The sequence below is a fragment of the Rhinoraja longicauda genome, chromosome 26 (genome assembly GCF_053455715.1).
Source record: "Rhinoraja longicauda isolate Sanriku21f chromosome 26, sRhiLon1.1, whole genome shotgun sequence".
Lineage (NCBI taxonomy): Eukaryota > Metazoa > Chordata > Chondrichthyes > Rajiformes > Arhynchobatidae > Rhinoraja > Rhinoraja longicauda.
Window position 1 is genome coordinate 5,106,232 of NC_135978.1, and position 20,250 is coordinate 5,126,481.

At 49.5% G+C, this 20,250-nt stretch overlaps 1 protein-coding gene across 1 annotated transcript; it reads left to right on the forward strand.

Moving 5' to 3' along the window:
• The first annotated feature begins 1,082 nt into the window (after window positions 1–1,082).
• Window positions 1,083–18,156, forward strand: LOC144606395 (adenine phosphoribosyltransferase-like). The gene is made up of 6 exons (XM_078422435.1): window positions 1,083–1,222; window positions 4,985–5,108; window positions 8,468–8,561; window positions 14,147–14,293; window positions 16,387–16,482; window positions 17,996–18,156. The coding sequence occupies exons 2-6, from the start codon at window positions 4,986–4,988 to the stop codon at window positions 18,154–18,156; spliced, it is 621 nt and encodes a 206-aa protein (XP_078278561.1). The 5' UTR covers window positions 1,083–1,222; window position 4,985.
• The last annotated feature ends 2,094 nt before the right edge of the window (window positions 18,157–20,250 follow it).

Sequence of the window (20,250 nt, forward strand, 5' to 3'; positions counted from 1 at the left end):
GCACTTTGTGTCTATCTTTGGCATGAGCAGGCATCTGCAGTTCCTTGTTTTGCAACGATCCAATTTTTCGGTGTTCCCAATGTTTTACCCAGTGTTGGTTCCTGTGCTCCCCTCAGCACACAGAGACTATGTTCCCACCCGAAACGTCACCTGTCCACGTTCTCCAGAGATGCTGCCTGATCCTCTGAGTTACTCCAGTGGGCGGCACGGTGGCGCAGTGGTAGAGTTGCTGCCTTACAGCGAATGCAGCGCCGGAGACTCAGGTTCGATCCTGACTACGGGCGCCGTCTGTACGGAGTTTGTACGTTCTCCCCGTGACCTGCGTGGGTTTTCTCCGAGATCTTCGGTTTCCTCCCACACTCCAAAGACGTGCAGGTTTGTAGGTTAATTGGCTGTGCAAATGTAAAAATTGTCCCTAGTGTGTGTAGGATAGTGTCAGTGTGCGGGGATCGCTGGGCGGCGCGGACTCGGTGGGCCGAAGGGCCTGTTTCCGAGCTGTATCTCTAAATCTAAATTCCTGTTTCCTGTGTTCCTTAAACACATGGGGTCCCATTTCCAACCCTCTGGTTAATCGTTGAAATGTCCGAGGAAGGGTCCCGACCCGAAACGCCGCCTCTCCATATTCTCCAGAGATGCTGCCTGACCCGCTGAGTTTAGTTTAGAAATACGGCGTGAAAACAGGCCCTTCCGCTCACCGAGTCCACGCTGACCAACGATTACCTGTTCACACTAGTTCTAAGTTAACTCTCCTTCACATCCTACACACTAGGGGACAATTTACAGGCCAATTAACCTACAAACCTGCACATCTTTGGAGTGTGGCGGGAAACTGGAGCACCCGGAGAAAACCCACGTGGTCCCAGGGAGAACGTACACACTCTGCACAGACAAGCACCCGTAGTCGGGATGGAACCCGGGTCTCTGGCGCTGTGAGGCAGCAACTCGGTGGCAAAGAATTGCTCAGATTCACCATCGTCTGGCGACAGAAATTCCTCCTCATCTCCACTCAGAGCACAAAGGGTTAATGGACTTATCTGGTTTATTTGTTCGCAGGTTAACAGGTTAAAAGGCAGACGGGCAAATTCCAAAAAGAGGAGGAGACTGAGGCAATCTTCAAACACTCGCTTCACATAACTGCCAGAGTGTCATTGGAGATCTTCTCAAGGGAAAAGTTTTGAAGACCAAAGAAATATCTTTTGGCAAGCGTTCAACATCCAGAAAGGTAAACCATTTTAATAATTTTGTACATTGGAGCACAGGTCATTATAACGGCTCACAGAGGGCGGCTCGGTGATGCAGCGGGTAGAACTGCTGCCTGTAGTGCTGTCTGTACGGAGTTTGTACTTTCTCCCTGTGACCAGGTGGGCTTTCTCCGGGTGCTCCGTTGGTCGGCACGGGCTCAGTGGGCCGAAGGGCCTTCTGCTACGCTGTGTCTCTAAGTTAAATGGGGTATCTGATTAAAGTTATGTTCCCGTGAGAGGAAACACAAATACAAACACAGAGTGGGGCAGGACTGAGAGCTAGCATTAACTTAGTTCAGTTTAGTTTAGTTTAGAGATACAGCGCGGAAACAGGCCCTTCGGCCCACCGAGTCCGCGCCGACCAGCGATCCCCGCGCACTAACACCACCCTACACACACTAGGGACAATTTACAACTATACCAAGCCAATTAACCTACAAACCTGTACGTCTTTGGAGTGTGGGAGGAAACTGAAGATCTTGGAGAAAACCCACGCAGGTCACGGGGGAGAACGTACAAACTCCGCACAGACAGCACCCGTAGTCGGGATCGAACCCAGATCTCCAGCGCTGCGAGGCAGCAACTCTACCGCTGCGCCACCGTGCCGTTCTGAAGGTCCCATTCCACTCGGAGACCCTCAGACGATCTTTTATTGGACTTCACTGGACTTTAGCTTCTTCCCGGCTGTTGTCAGAAAACCGAACCATCCCACCACAACCAGAGAGCGGTCCTGAACTACCGTCTACCTCATTGGTGGCCCTCGGACTATCCTTGATGGGACGTGACCGGCTTTGCCTGGCACTTATTTAGTGTCTCGTAAGGAGATCAGGGGCAGCTTGTGTGTCAAAACCCGGCCGCTGAATATAACCACACACTAGCTGACCCACACAAATTATCCGCATTACAAGGCTAAGAGTCGCTGGATTCGCTGGAAAATGATCAGGAAGCAAAATTGTTTGCTATAACACAAATGTGAACTTTTTACTGTGATCGTTATTGAGCTTGGCATGAGAGATGATTGTATTTAAGATGGGGGGGTGGTTTGGGGGGGGGTTTAACGGTATTATTTTCAATAGCCAGGATAGTCTTGGATAACCTTAAGGTCTATTTTAGACTTCATGGGTGGAGCAAAAACTATATTTGCGACTGGCGCTGAGATTAACTAATGGTCGAAAAAAAGTGGCCCCTAAGTGGAGGAGTCAAACTAACCAAGTCATAATGTCCAGTAACTTTTATTGAACTAAACTAGAGTTGGTTTTCGTTCACGTGCGGTCAGGAAGAGAGTTGTAGCAGAAGGCTCTCCCGAACGGAAACTATCATTTACCGATAGTTTGAAGGGGAGGCCAGAGAGAAGGATAAATCACGAGGAATAGCCCACAAGAAGGAAGAGGAACAATCAGGTATGTTTGCGGCAATTGGCACATGGTAGACACGTTGCAAGCAGAGGCTGGTGGATAAAGGACTGGGATTCCACGTGTTAATGGTTGGAAGTCTCAAAAGCAAAATAACGTTTAGAATGGCGGTAGAGTTGCTGCCTCACAGCGCCAGAGACCCAAGCTGGATCCAGACTACAGGCGCTGTGAGCACAGAGTTTGTACGTTCACCCCGTGACACGTGGATTACTCCCTGTGCTCCAGTTTCCTCCAAAGAAGTTCAGGTTTACATGGTGATTGGCTTCTGTAAGTTGTCCATGGTGTGTGTGTGTGTGCGTAGGATAGTGCTACTGTTTGGGGTGATCACCGGTCAGTGCGGACTCAGTGGGCTTGTTTCCACACTGTCTCTCTGAACTAAACTAAACTAAACCAAACTTTTTTTTTTACACATCGAGTATTGAGTGGCGTGTCGTTGATTTTGCGGATCGTTCTTGGTTCGACCTGAGGATCGATGGAGTTTTATGGGAAAGTAAGGAAGTGGCCTAGAATTATGGATGTGCAGAGAAATTATGGATAGGCGGGAACGGAGGGATATGGATCTGTTCGGTTTGGTTGGTTTAGTGTCACGTGTACCGAGGTACAGTGAAAAGCTTGTGTTGCGTGCTAACCAGTCAGCAGAAAGACAACACACGATTACAATCGAGCCGTCCGCAGTGAGCAGATACATGATAAGGGAATAACGTTTAGCGCAAGGTAAAGCCAGCAAAGTGCGACCAAGGATAGTCCGAGGGTCACCAATGAGGTGGATAGTAGTTCAGCACTGCTCTCTGGATATGGGTCATTTTCAGGCAGAGGAGATTATTGTAAGTTGGCACCATGTTTGGCACAAGCATTATGGGCCGAAGGGCCTGTTCCTGTGCGATACAGTTGTGCTGTGCAGCACGGTGGCGCAGCAGTAGAGTTGCTGCCCTACAGCGAACGCAGCGCCTGAGACTCAGGTTCGATCCTGACTACGGGCGCCGTCTGTACGGAGTTTGTACGTTCTAAACCGTGACCTGCGTGGGTTTTCTCCGAGACCTTCGGTTTCCTCCCACACTCCAAAGACGTACAGGTTTGTAGGTTAATTGAATGGGTAAAATGTAAAAACTGTCCCAAGTGTGTGTAGGATAGTGTTAGTGTGCGGGGATCGCTGGGCGGCGTGGACTCGGAGGGCCGAAGGGCCTGTTTCCGCGCTGTGTCTCTAAATCTAAAAATCTATGTTCTACGTTCTATCCATTGGTGCATTGGAGACCCTTGGACTATCTTTAAATCTTTAATCGGACTTTGCTGTACTTTATATCGCACTAAACGTTATTCCCTATATCCTGTATCTGTTCACTGTGGACGGCTCGATTGTAATCATGTATTGTCTTTCCGCTGACTGGTTAGTACGCAACAAAAGCTTTTCACTGTACCTCGGTACACGTGACAATAAACTAACCTAAACTAAACTAAACATTGATCAAAGGTAGACACAAAATGCTGGAGTAACTCAGCGGGTCAGGCAGCATCTCCGGAGACAAGGAATGGGTGACGTTTCGGGTCGAGACCCTTCTTCGGACTGATTGATCAAAGGCGCTCCCTCGGTAACTGAGGGGGAACCAATTGCAATTAGTTGACTTGTGTAATGATGAGGAGGTTTGTGAAGGCATGGGTCAAAGCAACAGCAACGCAGATTTTAGAAATCTGAAATAAAAAGCCGGAAACACTCAGCAGGTCAGGCAGCCTCTGTGGAGGGAGGAAATGATGATTCGGGTTTTTGACACAGTGTCAGAACAGGAAAAGTGAGAAAGCAAGTGTGTTTTAAGTAGTGGAGAGGGGGGGGGGGGGAAGGAGAGTAGAAGAGTGGCACGGTGGATCAGCGGTAGAGTCGCTGTCTTGCAGCGCCAGAGACCCAGGTTCCCACTCGTAGACCCTGGAACCAGCTTTAATTGGACTTCGCTGGATATTATCTTGCACTAAACGTTATCCCCTTTATCCTGTAATCATGTATAGTTTTTTTCACTATAGCGCACAACAAAAATGCTTTTCACTGTACCTCAATACACGTGCCGATTAACTAAACTAAACTAAACTGTGGGCGGCAAGATTGTAGTCGCGTATCGTCTTTTCATTGACTGGTTAGCACGCGACAAAAATGCTTTTCACTGTACCTCGGTACACGTGACAATGAGCAAACCAAAAGGGGCAATTTTACCACAGGGCAATTAACGTACAGACCAGCACGTCTTTGGGATGTGGAAGGAAAGTGGGGCACCTGGGGGAAACCCACTTGGCCACAGACTCCACACGTCTACACGTACATTGATTCCTCTTTGCTTCCTTCTCCAGCATGGCTGGATTGGCCACCCCACCGGAGTGTGGTCCAGGATGGTACCTGGCTCTCATGGCCCCCAACGTCAAGGGCCCACGCTACGCCTGGCTCGACCCCTCCAGGCTCTACTGCAACCAACAGGTAGGCTCCCTGTAGGAAGGAACTGCAGATGCTGGCTGACACCGAAGACAGACACCAATATGCTCTGGAGTAACTCAGCGGGTCAGGCAGCATCTCTGGAGAGAAAGAGGTACGATGTTTCGGGTCGAGAGACCCTTCTTCAGACTTCTTTAGAGAGTCAGGGGGTGAGGGAAAACGAGAGAGAGAGAGCGATAGAGAACGAATGAATGGAAGGAACTGCAGATGCTGGCTTACACCGAAGATAGACACAAAATGCTCTGGAGTAACTCAGAGCTCTGGGGGCTAGTGGAATCAAGGGAGAAGGCAGGCACGGGTTACTGATTGTGGATGATCAGCCATGATCACAATGAATGGCGGTGCTGGCTCGAAGAGCCAAATGGCCTCCTCCTCCTGCACCTATTTTCTACGTTTCTATGGGACAGGCAGCATCTCTGGAGAGAAGGAATGGGCGATGTTTCGGGTTGAGACCCTTCTTCAGACTGAGAGTCAGGGGAGAGGGGGGCATAGAGATATGGAAGGGTAAGGTGTGAAAACGAAAGATCAAAGGGGATGGTCATCAAGGAAAATGTAAAATGTACAGGTCGGTTCCCTCGATGACACACAATCTGAAAGAAGGGTCTCGACCCGAAACGTCACCCATCCCTTCTCTCCAGAGATGCTGCCTGTCCTGCTGAGTTACTCCAGCACTTTGTGTCTGTCTTTTGTGTAAAACAGCATCTGCAGTTTTCTTGTTTCTGCCAAGATAGATAAGTGATGGTCTTGGCATCATGTTCGGCACAGACATTGTGGGCCGAACGGCCTGTTCAAGTACTGTACTGTTCTATGTTCTATGTTCTAGTCATCTACATTCATATATGTTAGGTTGCTGTGTCTAATCAACATTTGGAGAGCGTGCGGCTCATCTACATTGGCACAGTCCCTTCTTCCATGGTTTTAGCAGAAGAAAATAAGTCTCAACGCTATTTCTTTGCAACATTTGTAGAGTTCTTCATCTGCAGGTGCTGTGGACAGGTTGGGACAGGGGTATTCAAGATGATGAGCCCATCTGAATTCACTCCCATTCGTATACACCCATGAAAGGCCAGCGGTAGAGTCGCTGCCTCGCGGCGCCAGAGACCCGGGTTCGATCCCGACTACGGGCGCTGTCTGTGGGGAGTTTGAACGTTCTCCCCGTGACCCGCGTGGCTTTTCTCCGGGCGCTCCGGTTTCCTCCCGCACTCCAAAGACGTGCAGGTTTGTGGATTAATAGGCTTCAGTGAAAATTGTAAACTGTCCCAAGTCTGTGTAGGATAGCGTGAGTATGCGGGGATCGCTGGTCGGCGTGGACTCGGTGGGCCGAAGGGCCTGTTTCCCCACTGTATCTCGAAACTAAACTAAACTGAGTATGATTGAATGGTGGAACAGGCTTGAAGAGACGACCAACACTCCCTTGTGGAGATACGAGGAACTGCAGATGTTGGAATCTTGAGCTCAACACAAAGTTCGGGCTCAAGAAGAAAGTTTGTGACACGAAACATCATCTATCCACGGTCTCCAGAGATAGACAATAGACAATAGGTGCAGGAGGAGGCCATTCGGCCCTTCGAGCCAGCACCACCATTCAATGTGATCATGGCTGATCATTCTCAATCAGTACCCCGTTCCTGCCTTCTCCCCATACCCCCTGACTCCGCTATCCTTAAGAGCTCTATCTAGCTCTCTCTTGAATGCATTCAGAGAATTGGCCTCCACTGCCTTCTGAGGCAGAGAATTCCACAGATTCACAACTCTGTTCTAAATGGCCTACCCCTTATTCTTAAACTGTGGCCCCAGGTTCTTGTCTCCCCCAACATTGGGAACATGTTTCCTGCCTCTAACGTGTCCAACCCCTTAATAATCTTGCATGTTTCGATAAGATGCTGCCTGACCCGCTGAGTTACTCCAGCACTCTGTGTTTAACTCCGCTTGTTCCTATCCACCTACTGTGTCACCGGGAAGGAAGTTCAAACCATCTTAGTATTCCAGCAAAAAGATCTTTATCAATTTTGATAGACACAAATTGCTGGAGTAACTCAGCAGGTCAGGCGGTATCTCTGGAGAGAAGGAATGGGTGACGTTTCAGGTTAGGATCCATCTGCCTTTCAGAGTGGGGAGAAGTCTAGTCAAGATAAGTGTGGCAGTCAGGCGGTTTGTAATGGACGTCAGTTGGTGACTAGGGGTTGCCAACTATCTCACTCCCCAATACGGGACAAGGTGGCGTCACCGCCCCGTGCCCCACGTGACCTCACCCAGCCACCGGCCACGTGCTCCCGCTGCACCAATGGCGGCCGCCCAGGTCGGGAGGCGGGCTGCTACGCAACCTCCGTCAGGCGAACACACTCGGCCCCACTCCCCGAACACGCTCCATTAGTCTACACTGTCCGGGCCCACTGCGGCCCCCACGCCACAGCGTCCCGGCCGACAGCGGCCTAATACGGGACCAGGACGGTCCCGTACGGGACAAACAAATTTAGCCCAAAATACGGGACGTCCCGGCTAATACGGGACAGTTGGCAACCCTAGTTGGGAGCCTTTTTCAGACTGAAAGTAATGGAAAAAATCATGACAGGAATAAATCGGGCTTGACGCACAGAGTGGGGGGGATCGAGGACCAGAGGACTTAAGGTGAAGGGGGTAAGATTTAATAGGAATCTGAGGGGGTAACTATTTCACGCAAAGGGTGGTAGGTGTATGGAACGAGCTGCCGGAGGAGGTAGCTGAGGCAGGGACTATCCCAACGTTTAAGAAGCAGTTAGACAGTTACATGGATAGGACAGGTTTGGAGGGATATGGGCCAAACGCAGGCAAGTGGGACTAGTGTAGGTGGGATATGTTGGCCAGTGTGGGCAAGTTGGGCCGAAGGGCCTGTTTCCAAGCAGTATGACTCCAATAATGTTCATACCGCTGGGGTGTAAGCTGCCCAAGCGAAATATGAGGCCCTGTTCCCCCAGTTTAGGTGAGGCCTCACTCTGACAGTGGAGGAGGCCCAGGATAGAAAGGTCTGTGTGGGAATGGGAAGGAGGAGCAACCGGGAGATCATGTCGGCCTTGGCAGACTGAGAGTGGGGGAATTCAGCGAAACAGAATCAAAGGGATATGGGGAGAAGGCAGAAGCGGGGTACGGATTGTGAATGATCAGCCATGATCATATTGAATGGCGGTGCTGGCTCGAAGGGCAGAATGGCCTCCTCCTGCACCTATTTTCCATGTTTCTATGGTCGGCGAGTCTACGTCTGGTCTTGCTGACGTACAGGAGGCCACATCGGGAACGCCAGTATCGATGTGATATCAGCTTCATGTCCTGGAAGGTTATTAAATATTCCTCTTTTGTTCCTTTTTAAGGCCCTTCAGGACTGTGTTGAAGACTTGGTCCGTCCATTCCAAAACGACAGCATAGACCTCGTAGCGGGGATCGATGCAATGGGTTTCATACTTGGTATGTTGCCGCCATCTTTTATTATTTGTTCAGTTTAGTTTAGAGATACAGCGCGGAAACAGGCCCTTCGGCCCACCGAGTCCGCGCCAACTGGAGCTACCAACTATCTCATTCCCAAATAAGGGACAAGGTGACGTCACCGCCCCGCGCCCCATGTGACCTCACCCAGCCAGCGGTCACGTGCTCCCGCTCCACCAATGGCAGCCGCCCGGGTCGGGAGGGGGGTTGCTACGCAACCTCCGTTAGGCTGCACCCGGGCCTACACTGTCCGGGCCTACACCGTCCGGGCCTACACCGTCCGGGCCTACAGTGTCCGGGCCTACAGTGTCCGGGCCTACAGTGTCCGGGCCTACAGTGTCCGGGCCTACAGTGTCCGGGCCTACAGTGTCCGGGCCTACACTGTCCGGGCCTACAGTGTCCGGGCCTACAGTGTCCGGGCCTACAGTGTCCGGGCCCACACTGTCCGGGCCTACAGTGTCCGGGCCTACACTGTCCGGGCCTCCAGTGTCCAGGCCTACTGCATCTGGGCCTACTGCATCTGGGCCTACTGCATCTGGGCCTACAGCGCACCCCTAATACGGGACAAGGGCGGTCCTACCCCAACACCAGTCGGAAGAAGGGCCTCGACCTGAAACGTCACCCATTCCTTCTCTCCAGAGATGCTGCCTGACCCGCTGAGTTACTCCAGCATTTCGTGCCTACCTTCGATTGAAACCAGCATCTGCAGGTTTTTTTTCCTCCGCCAACATAAAGTCAGCAGCATGGTGGACGCTGGCCCAGTTGCCAGGGTGATTGATGACCCTCAGCTCCCATTCACAAGTTTTTCTGTAGCTGTGAACAGCAAGGAACTCCCAGGGAGTTGGTGTAAGAAAATAACTGCAGATGCTGGTACAGATCGAAGGTATTTATTCACAAAATGCCGGAGTAACTCAGCAGGTCAGGCAGCATCTCGGGAGAGAAGGAATGGGTGACGTTTTGGGTCGAGACCCTTCTTCAGACTGAAGAAGTTCTCCAGGGAGTTAGTGATCGGCATGCAGTTAGTTACTCAACTAAGGCACTGTTTCATCCCACGATAAACAGCCACGCTGTTATTATTTTTCTCCCCCTTCACAGTTTTAACGGTGAACTCACTCTAATGCCTCCAAGGATCGACGTCGCGGCCACACAAACTCACGGTGTGAGAGTGAGACACAGCAAGCAGTGACGAAGCATTAATGCCAACTGGCTTCCAAACAGAATGTACAATCAAAGAACCGCAGATGCTGGTTTATACGCGAGATAGACACATGGCACTGGAGTAACTCAGCGGGTCAGGCAGCATCTCTGGAGACAAAGGACAGGTTTTAGTTCTGAGTTTTTTAGTTTAGTCTATTGCCCCGTTTAGTTTAGATTTGTTTAGATTAGTTTAGTGATTCCCCGCCGACCGCCGCACACTAACACTATCCTAGGGTGGTGAAGAAGGCGTTTGGTATGCTTGCCTTTATAAATCAGAGCATCGAGTATAGAAGTTGGGATGTAATGTTGAAATTGTACAGGGCATTGGTGAGGCCGAATCTGGAGTATGGTGTGCAGTTCTGGTCGCCAAATTATAGGAAGGATGTCGACAAAATGGAGAGGGTACAGAGGAGATTTACTAGAATGTTGCCTGGGTTTCAGCACTTAGGCTACAGAGAGAGGTTGAACAGGTTGGGTCTTTATTCTTTGGAGCGTAGAAGGTTGAGGGGGGACTTGATAGAGGTTTTTAAAATTATGAGAGGGACGGACAGAGTTGACGTGGGTAGGCTTTTCCCTTTGAGAGTGGGGAAGATTCCAACAAGGGGACATAGCTTCAGAATTGAGGGACAAAGGTTTAGGGGTAACATGAGGGGGAACTTCTTTACTCAGAGGGTTGTGGCTGTATGGAATGGGCTTCCGGTGGAAGTGGTGGAGGCTGGCTCGATTTTATTATTTAAGAGTAAATTGGATAGGTATATGGATAGGAGGGGATTGGAGGGTTATGGTCTGAGTGCAGGTAGATGAGACTAGGTCAGGGAGAATGGTCGGCGTGGACTGGTAGGGCCGGACAGGCCTGTTTCCATGCTGTAGTTGTTATATGTTATATGTTACACACACCAGGGACAATTTATAATTATACCAAGCCAATTAACCTACAAACCTGCACGTCTTTGGAGTGTGGGAGGAAACCCACGCAGGTCATGGGGAGAACGTGCAAACTCCGTAAAGACAGCGCCCGTAGTCGGGCTCGAACGCTGTGAGGCAGCGACTCTACCGCTGTGCCACCATGTCACTGTGTACCAAGGTGATAATGGAAATAAAGTGAATAATGTTTAGATAGAACTTTAGAGGAACTTTAGATAGTTCCTCTGTCCCTCCCGTCCCCTCCTCCTTCCCAGATCTCCCTCTATCTTCCCGTCTCCACCTATATCCTTCCTTTGTCCCGCCCCCCGACATCAGTCTGAAGAAGGGTCTCGACCCGAAACGTCACCCATTCCTTCTCTCCCGAGATGCTGCCTGACCTGCTGAGTTACTCCAGCATTTTGTGAATAAATACCTTCGATTTGTACCAGCATCTGCAGTTATCTTCTTATACTGAATAATGTTCAGTTTAGGTCATTTTAGTTTATTGTCACGTGTACCGAGGTACAGTGAAAAGCTTTTGTTGCGTGCTAGCGCAGTCAGTAGACAGACAATACATGCTTACAATCCACAGTGTACAGATACATTATAAAGGAATAGCGTGAAAAAGGTAAAGTCTGATCAAAGATAGTCTGGGGGTCTCCAATGAGGTAGATGGTAGCTTAGGACTGCTCTCTAGTTGTTGGTAAGACCGAAACTCTCAGTCTGAAGAAGGGTCTTGAGCCAAAACATCACCCATTCCTTCTCTCCAGAGATGCTGCCTGTCCTGCTGAGTTACTCCAGCATTTTGAGTCTTTCTTCAGTATAGAAGGGAAATGTGACATTCGGAGTCGGGAGGTGTACAGAGATGGGGAGGGAAGCATGGACACAGAATATAAACTGTTTAAGGCAAGGTTTTGGTCCTCTGTAATGAAATGCCTAACTGTGGCTTTGTCAAATGTTGCTTGATAATGTTCCTGTGAAATGCCTTGGGATGTTTTACCATATGAAAGATGCTGTACAAACACAAGCTGTTGTGGTGAAGAAAGCCGTGTTGCCAAGGCACTGACATTAATTAATGTGTTAAGTGCAACAACTGATCTTCCATTTGGAGGACAGGCACAAGGCCAAGACTGTACACTTGTGTAGGAAGGAACTGCAGATGCTGGTGTAAACCGATGGCAGACAGAATAGACAATATACAATAGGTGCAGGAGGAGGCCATTCGGCCCTTCGAGCCAGCACCGCCATTCAATGTGATCATGCCTGATCGTTCTCAATCAGTACCCCATTCCTGCCTTCTCCCCATACCCCCTGACTCCGCTGTCCTTAAGAGCTCTATCTAGCTCTCTCTTGAATGCATTCAGAGAATTGGCCTCCACTGCCTTCTGAGGCAGAGAATTCCACAGATTCACAACTCTCTGACTGAAAAGGTTTTTCCTCATCTCCGTTCCAAATGGCCCACCCCTTATTCTTAAACTGTGGCCCCTTGTTCTGGACTCCCCCAACATTGGGAACATGTTTCCTGCCTCTAACGTGTCCAACCCCTTAATAATCTTATACACAAGCAGCTGGAGTAACTCAGCGGGTCAGGCAGCATCTCTGGAGAGAAGGAATAGGGTCGGAAGAAGGGTCTCATAGATACAGAAACATAGAAAATAGGTGCAGGAGGAGGCCATTCGGCCCTTCGAGCCAGCACCGCCATTCATTGTGATCATGGCTGATCATCCACAACCAGTAACCCGTGCCTGCCTTCTCCCCATACCCCTTGATTCCGCGAGCCCCCTAGAGCTCTATCTAACATCTTGATCCGAAACGTCACCTATTCCTTTTCTCTGAGGGAGAGTGAAGACAGAAGATGTGAATTTAACAATTTGGACAGTAGAGTTGCTGCCTCACAGCGCCAGAACTCTGGGTTCAATCCTAACTACGGGCGCTGTCTGTACAGAGTTTGTACGTTCTCCCCGTGACCTGCGTGGGCTTTCTCCGGGCGCTCCGGTTTCCTCCCACATTCCAAAGACGTGCAGGTTTGTAGGTTGATGGACCAAACTGTAAATTGTCCCCAGTGTGTAGGACAGTGCTAGTGTACAGGGTGATGGCTGGGCGGCGCGGACTCAGTGGGCCGAAGGGCCTATTTCCGCGCTGTATCTCTAAATTCTAAAGGATAAAATCATCTGTCCATTGCATCCACAGATGCTGCCTGACCTATTGAGTTCCTCCAGCACTTTGTAGTTTCAGACAAGATTCCACAGTCTCTCGTGTCTCCGCTCATGAGTTCATGAGTTGTAGGAGCAGAGTAAGACCGTTCAGCCCATCGAGTCTATCCGCCATTTGATCATGGCTTTTCTATCTCTCCCTCTCAAACCCATTCTCCCGCCTTCTCCCCATAACCCCCGACACCCAAACACTCAGATCCAGATCGCTTTAGATCATAAGACCATAAGACATAGGAGCAGAACTAGGCCATTCAGCCCATTTAGTCTACTCTGCCATTCAAACATGGCTGACCTATTTTCCCCTCTCAACCCCATTCTCCTGCCTTTGACAAATTTGACATATTTTATTTGTAAGAAAATAACTGCAGATGCTGGTACAAATCGAAGGTATTTATTCACAAAATGCTGGAGTAACTCAGCGGGTCAGGCAGCATCTGAGGAGAGAAGGAATGGGTGACGTTTCGGGTCGAGACCCTTCTTCAGACTGATGTCAGGGGGGCGGGACAAAGGAAGGATATAGGTGGAGACGGGAAAGATAGAGGGAGAACTGGGAAGGGGGAGGGGAAGAGAGGGACAGAGGGACTATCTAAAGTTGGAGAAGTCAATGTTCATACCGCTGGGCTTCCTACAAATAAAATACACATATTTTATTTGTCGGAAGGAACTGCAGATGCTGCTTTACACTGATGATGGACACAAAATGCTGGAGTAACTCAGCGGGTCAGGCAGCAACTCTGGAGAGAAGGAATGGGTGACATTTCGGGTGAGTCTGAAGAAGGGTCTCAACCCTAAACGTCACCCATTCCTTCTCTCCAGAGATGCTACCTGTCCAGCTGAGTTACTCCAGCGTTTCGTGTCTAGCTCAAACTAAACTAAACTTCTCCTTGAAATCCTTGATGGAGAATCACTACATTACTCTAAAATAAAAGGGCTCCACATGAAGGCTCCCTAGACTGAAGAAATGATCCGACCCGAAATGTCACCTATTCCTTTTTCTCCAGAGATGCTGCCCGACCCACTGAGTAACTCCAGCATTCTGTGTCCATCTTCGGTACAAAAACAGCACCTGCAGTTCTGAAGAAGGGTCTCGATCCGAAACGTCACCTATTCCTTTTTCTCTAGAGATGCTGCCCGACCTGCTGAGTAACTCCGGCATTTTGTGTCTATCTTCTCTCCAGAGATGCTGTCTGTCCCGCTGAGTGACTCCAGCATTTTGGGGGGGGTCTGTCTTTGACATATTTTGCGTCATTCCAGGAGCGGCCATTGCCCACAGCCTTGGGAAAGGGTTTGTGACGGTACGGAAGGAAGGTCACCTGTGTGTGGCCACCAGGAGCACGGCCTACACTGACTACACCGGTCGACAGAAGATGTTGGAGATGCGTGACGATGTGGTTAGGGCAGGTCGGTACAACGTCACGCGCAACTTCACAGTATTCCTAGCACGTGGAAGTCACTGACTCACATTCATAGAGTCACAGGGCGGCACGGTGGCGCAGCGGTAGAGTTGCTGCCTCACAGCGCCGGAGAACCCCGGGTTCCATCCCGACCACGGGTGCTGTCTGTGCGGAGTTTGTACGTTCTCCCCGTGACCTGCGTGGGTTTTCTCCGGGTGCTCCGGTTTCCTCCCACACTCCAAAGACGTGCAGCTTTGTAGGTTTGTAGAAGGGTCTCGACCCGAAACGTCAACCATTCCTTCTCTCCTGAGATGCTGCCTGACCTGCTGAGTTACTCCAGCATTTTGTGAAATAAATACCCAGGTTAATTGGCTTCCATTTAAAACAATGTGTATAGGACTCAGTGGGCCTGTTTCCATACTGTATCTCCGAAGTCTAAAGTAAAGTAAAAACTCATAGAGCTATACAGTATGGAAACAGGCCGTTCGGCCCAACCTATCCATGCTGACCATGTTGGTACACTGGACATCCCATCTGCCTGTATTGGGTCCAGAGTTCTCCTAGTCCTTTCTATTTACATATCTGTCCAATTGTCTTTTAAAGAAAGGCTTGGCTGGAGTGGACGTGGAGAGGATGTTTCCACAAGTGGGAGAGTCCAGGACCAGAGGGCACAGCCTCAGAGTTAAAGGACGTTCCTTTAGGAAGGAGATGAGGAGGAATTTCTTTAGTCAGAGGGTGGCGAATCTGTGGAACTCATTGCCACAGAAGGCTGTGGAGGCCAAGTCAGTGGATATGTTTAAGGCAGATGCTGCCTGTCCCGCTGAGTTACTCCAGCTTTTTGTATCTATCTTCACTCTCAACCCTTGACTCTAGTACACTGTAGTTCACTGGCCAAGAAATGTAATATCAACTAAGCTCACTCCTGTTTGCATGCTTAGTTAGGTTTAGATATATGGTGAGGAAACAGGCCCATCGAGTCAGTGCCGACCAGCGATCACCCTGTACAACAGTTCTATCCTACACACTAGGGACAATTAACCTACAAACCCGTACGTCTTTGGAGTGTGGGAGGAAACCAGCACACCCAGAGAAAACCCACGTGGTCACGGGGAGAACGTACAAACTCCGTACAGGCAGCGCCTGTAGTCGGGATCGAACCTGAGTGTATCTGGTCTCTGACGCTGTGAGGTAGCGACTCTACCGTTAGGCACAGGGGACGTACAACGAGATCTGGGTGTCCTAGTGCATCAGTCACTGAAAGGAAACATGCAGGTACAGCAGGCAGTGAAGAAAGCCAATGGAATGTTGGCCTTCATAACAAGAGGAGTTGAGTATAGGAGCAAAGAGGTCCTTCTGCAGTTGTACAGGGCCCTAGTGAGACCGCTCCTGGAGTACTGTGTGCAGTTTTGGTCTCCAAATTTGAGGAAGGATATTCTTGCTATTGAGGGCGTGCAGCGTAGGTTTACTAGGTTAATTCCCGGAATGGCAGCACTGTCATATGTTGAAAGACTGGAGCGACTAGGCTTGTATACACTGGAATTTAGAAGGATGAGAGGGGATCTTATCGAAACGTATAAGATTATTAAGGGGTTGGACACGTTAGAGGCAGGAAACATGTTTCCCAATGTTGGGCGAGTCCAGAACAAGGGGCCACAGTTTAAGAATAAGGGGTAGGCCATTTAGAACTGAGATGAGGAAAAACTTTTTCAGTCAGAGAGTGGTGAAGGTGTGGAATTCTCTGCCTCAGAAGGCAGTGGAGGCCAATTCTCTGAATGCATTCAAGAGAGAGCTAGATAGAGCTCTTAAGGATAGCGGAGTCAGGGGGTATGGGGAGAAGGCAGGAACGGGGTACTGATTGAGAATGATCAGCCATGATCACATTGAATGGTGGCGCTGGCTCGAAGGGCCGAATAGCCTCCTCCTGCACCTATTGTCTATTGTCTACCGCTGCGCCACCGTGCCAACCGTGCCACGTGACTCTGTCAATGAACATAAGGTATCATTACACGGTCGGCCATTGCTCTCATTTGTACCTTCCGGCAAGGCAAGAAATGGGAGAGATAACTTAATAAAATACTTTGCACATCATTATTATTTCAGGTTTGCGAATCCTGGTGGTGGATCAATGGGTGGAGACGGGGGGAACAATGAAGGCAGCCGTAACACTCATTGAACAAGAAGGTGGAACAGTAGCAGGTAGGGTGGAAACACTGGGTCAATCATCAATCAATTATATGCGCAGGAAGGAACTGCAGATGCAGGTTTACACCGAAGACAGATACAAAATGCTGGAGTAACTCAGCGGGACAGGCATCTAAGGATAGAAGGAATGGGTGACATTTCGGGTCGAGACCCTTCTTCTATCAATCAATTATAGGCGGCGCGGTGGTGCAGCGATAGAGTTGCTGCCTCACAGCGCCAGAGACCCCGATTCGATTCTGACTACGGGTGCTGTCTGTACGGAGTTTGTACGTTCTCCCCGTGACCCTGTTTGGTTTCTCCGGGTGCTCCGGTTTCCTCCCACACTCCAAAGACGTGCAGGTTTGTGGGTTAAATGCCTTCGATAAAATTGTAAATTGTCCCCAGTGTGCGTAGGATAGTGTTAGTGTGCGGGGATCGCTGGTCGATGCGGACTCAGTGGGCCGAAGGGCCTGTTTCCGCACTGTATCTTTAAACTAAACTAATATTATGGAGAGGAATGGGGACTTCAGCTTGCGTTCACCAGTGCAGGCACTTGGATCATTCTACCAGCGACCAGTGAGCAGTACTGGATTACTATCTACCTCACTGGAGACCCTTGCACCATTTTGATCTGACTTTACTGGACTTTATCTTGCACTGAACGTTATTCCCTTTATCATGTACAGGATCTGTACACTGTGGACGGCCCAATTGTAATCATCTATAATCTTTTCGCTGACTAGTTAGCAGGCAACAAAAGCTTTTCATTGTACCTCGTAAGGAGTAGGCCATTCGTAAGGAGTAAGCCAGCACCGCCATTCACTGTGATCATGGCTGATCATTCTCAATCAGTACCCCGTTCCTGCCTTCTCCCCATACCCCCTGACTCCGCTATCATTAAGAGCTCTATCTGGATCTCTCTTGAATGCATTCAGAGAATTGGCCTCCACTGCCTTCTGAGGCAGAGAATTCCACAGATTCACAACTCTCTGAGTGAAAAAGTTTTTCCTCATCTCCGTCCTAAATGGCCGACCCCTTATTCTTAAACTGTGGCTCCTTGTTTTAAATAGAATAAACTAAACTAAACAAAAGACATGTGTAGGAAGGAACAACAGGTGCTGGTTTACACCGAAGATAGACACAGAGTACTGGAGTAACTCAGCGGGTCAGGCAGCATCTGTGGAGAACATGGATAAGTGACGTTTCACAGAGTGCTGGAGTAACTCAGCGGGTCAGGCAGCATCTGTGGAGAACATGGATAGGTGACGTTTCACAGAGTGCTGGAGTAACTCAGCGGGTCAGGCAGCATCTGTGGAGAACATGGATAGGTGACGTTTCACACAGTGCTGGAATAACTCAGCGGGTCAGGCAGCATCTGTGGAGAACATGGATAGGTGACGTTTCACAGAGTGCTGGAGTAACTCAGCGGGTCAGGCAGCATCTCCGGACAAAAAGGTTTGGTGACGTTTCTGGTTGAGACCCTTCTTCAGACTCCCTCACCTCTATTATCTTCTTGTTGCCTTCACAGGGATCGCTGCGATTTGCATTGAAGACACGGAGGGAGGGAGGCAGATCAAAGAGAAGTACAAATGTTCAACCTGTGTGCCCGACTTCTTGCAGCCTCAGTTTAACAACAAGTACCTGGAGAGCTTCAAAGACTTTGGGACTCAGGTCAATAAACCCAAGTGAAATATCCATCTCAAAGTCTCTCTTTTATTGATCGGGACTCAAGAGATAGAAAGTTTTAGTTTCAGTTTTAGTTTTAGAGATACAGTGCGGAAACAGGTCCTTCGGCCCACCGGGTCCGCGCCGACCAGCGATCCCCGTGCACTAACACTAACCCTACACACACTAGGGACATGTTTTTACATTTATACCAAGCCAATTAGCCTACAACCCTGTACGTCTTTGGAGTGTGGGAGGAAACTGAAGACAGGAGAAAGCCCACGCAGGTCACGTGGAGAACGTACAAACTCCATACAGACAGCACCCGTAGTCGGGATCGAACCCGGGACTCCGGCGCTGTAAGGCAGCAACTCTACCGCTGCGCCACCGTGCCGCCCTATGTAATAAAGTCATGGAGTGGTACAGCGTGGAAACAGACTCTTCGGTCCAACTTGCCCACCAACAGGTAAAAGATGTTTGAGAAAGGGTCCTTTATTTCTTGGGCTGTGCTGCAGAACGAGAGACTTTGTTAATCATTCATTGGAACGTAGAACAGAACAGAACAGTACAGCACAGGAACAGGCCATTCGGCCCACAATGTTCGTGCTGAGCATGATGCCAAAATCCATAATCCATATATGGACGGTCACGGTGGCGCAGCGGTAGAGTTGCTGCCTTACAGCACTTGCAGCGCCAGAGACCCGGGTTCGATCCCGACTACGGGCGCTGTCTGTACGGAGTCTGAACGTTCTCCCCGTGACCTGCGTGGGTTTTCTCCAAGGTCTTCAGTTTCCTCCCACACTCCAAGGATGTACAGGTATGTAGGTATGGCTTGGTAAATGTAAAAATTGTCCTCGGTGTGTGTAGGATAGTGTTAATGTGTGGGAATCGCTGGACGGCACGGACATGGTGGGCCGAAGGGCCTGTTTCCGTACAGTATCTCTAATCTAACCTAAAACAAATTTCTTCATTCCCCGCATATCCACATGCCCAACCAAACATCTCTGACATGCCACTATTGTGTCTCCCTCCACCATTGTCATTGATTAATAGGGTTGCCAACTATCTCCCTCCCAAATACAGGACAAGGTGACATCACCGCCCCGCGCCCCACGTGACCTCACCCAGCCAGCGGCCACGTGCTCCCGCTCCACTAATGGCGGCCGCCCGGGCCGGGAGGCGGGTTGCTACCCTAAACGACAGGTGCTGTCTGTACGGAGTTTGTACGTTCTCCTCATGACCTGCGTGGGTTTTCTCCGAGATCTTCGGTTTCCTCCCACACTCCAAAGGCGTAGCTTAATTGGCTTTGTGCATGTGTAAATTGTCCCTAGTGTGTGTGGGATAGTGTTAATGTGCGGGGATCGTTGGTCATTGTGTGGACTCGGTGGGCCGAAGGGCCTGTTTCCGTGCTGTATCTCTAAAACTAAACTAAACATCCTTTTACAGCCCCACTTGATTGCCTTCCCTTCAGCTCCTGGTAATATACCCAAAGTCCCCTCAGAGTCCAGACAAAAAATGCTGGAGTAACTCAGCGGGACAGGCAGCATCTCTGGAGAGAAGGAATGGGTGACGTTTCGGGTCGAGACCCTTCTTCAGACTCAAGTCATTAAAATACGATCATATAAAGGAATAACACACAAATCTTAAAGTGACAAAATGATCTTTATTACAAGAAAAAGTACAGCTCTACAGTGAGATGAAAAACCAGGTTGGGGAGCACAAAGCTAGGGCAATCAACAAAATATTATCATAAAAAGGAATAATACAGACAAAGACACGCAACCAAGGCAACCACATACATACACACACACGGAGGATCTAACTTTGCCTCCACCAATATATATTCCACACGATTGTCATAGAGTCAGAGCCTTACAGCTTCTCGATTCCAGTACTCTGGGCAAGAGTACACCTATCCTAAACATGTACCCGTCTAGAAATAACCATCACCCTTTTAGCCCAAAGTTCACATTGATTTGTTGAGTTCAATTTTGGACTTGTGGGCTTTAGTTTGGAACCTAACAAAAAAGACACAAAGTACTGGAGTAACTCAGCGGGTCAGGCAGCATCTCTGGAGAACATTGATTGGTGATGTTTCACAGAGTGCTGGAGTAATTC

Excerpts from the sequence above, each read along its gene's own strand:
- LOC144606395 (XM_078422435.1), top strand. The coding sequence starts at position 4,986 with ATGGCTGGATTGGCCACCCCACCGGAGTGTGGTCCAGGATGGTACCTG. Across the intron at positions 8,562-14,146 it reads TGCAATGGGTTTCATACTTG|GAGCGGCCATTGCCCACAGC; the intron begins GTATGTTGCCGC and ends GCGTCATTCCAG. Across the intron at positions 14,294-16,386 it reads TGACGATGTGGTTAGGGCAG|GTTTGCGAATCCTGGTGGTG; the intron begins GTCGGTACAACG and ends TTATTATTTCAG.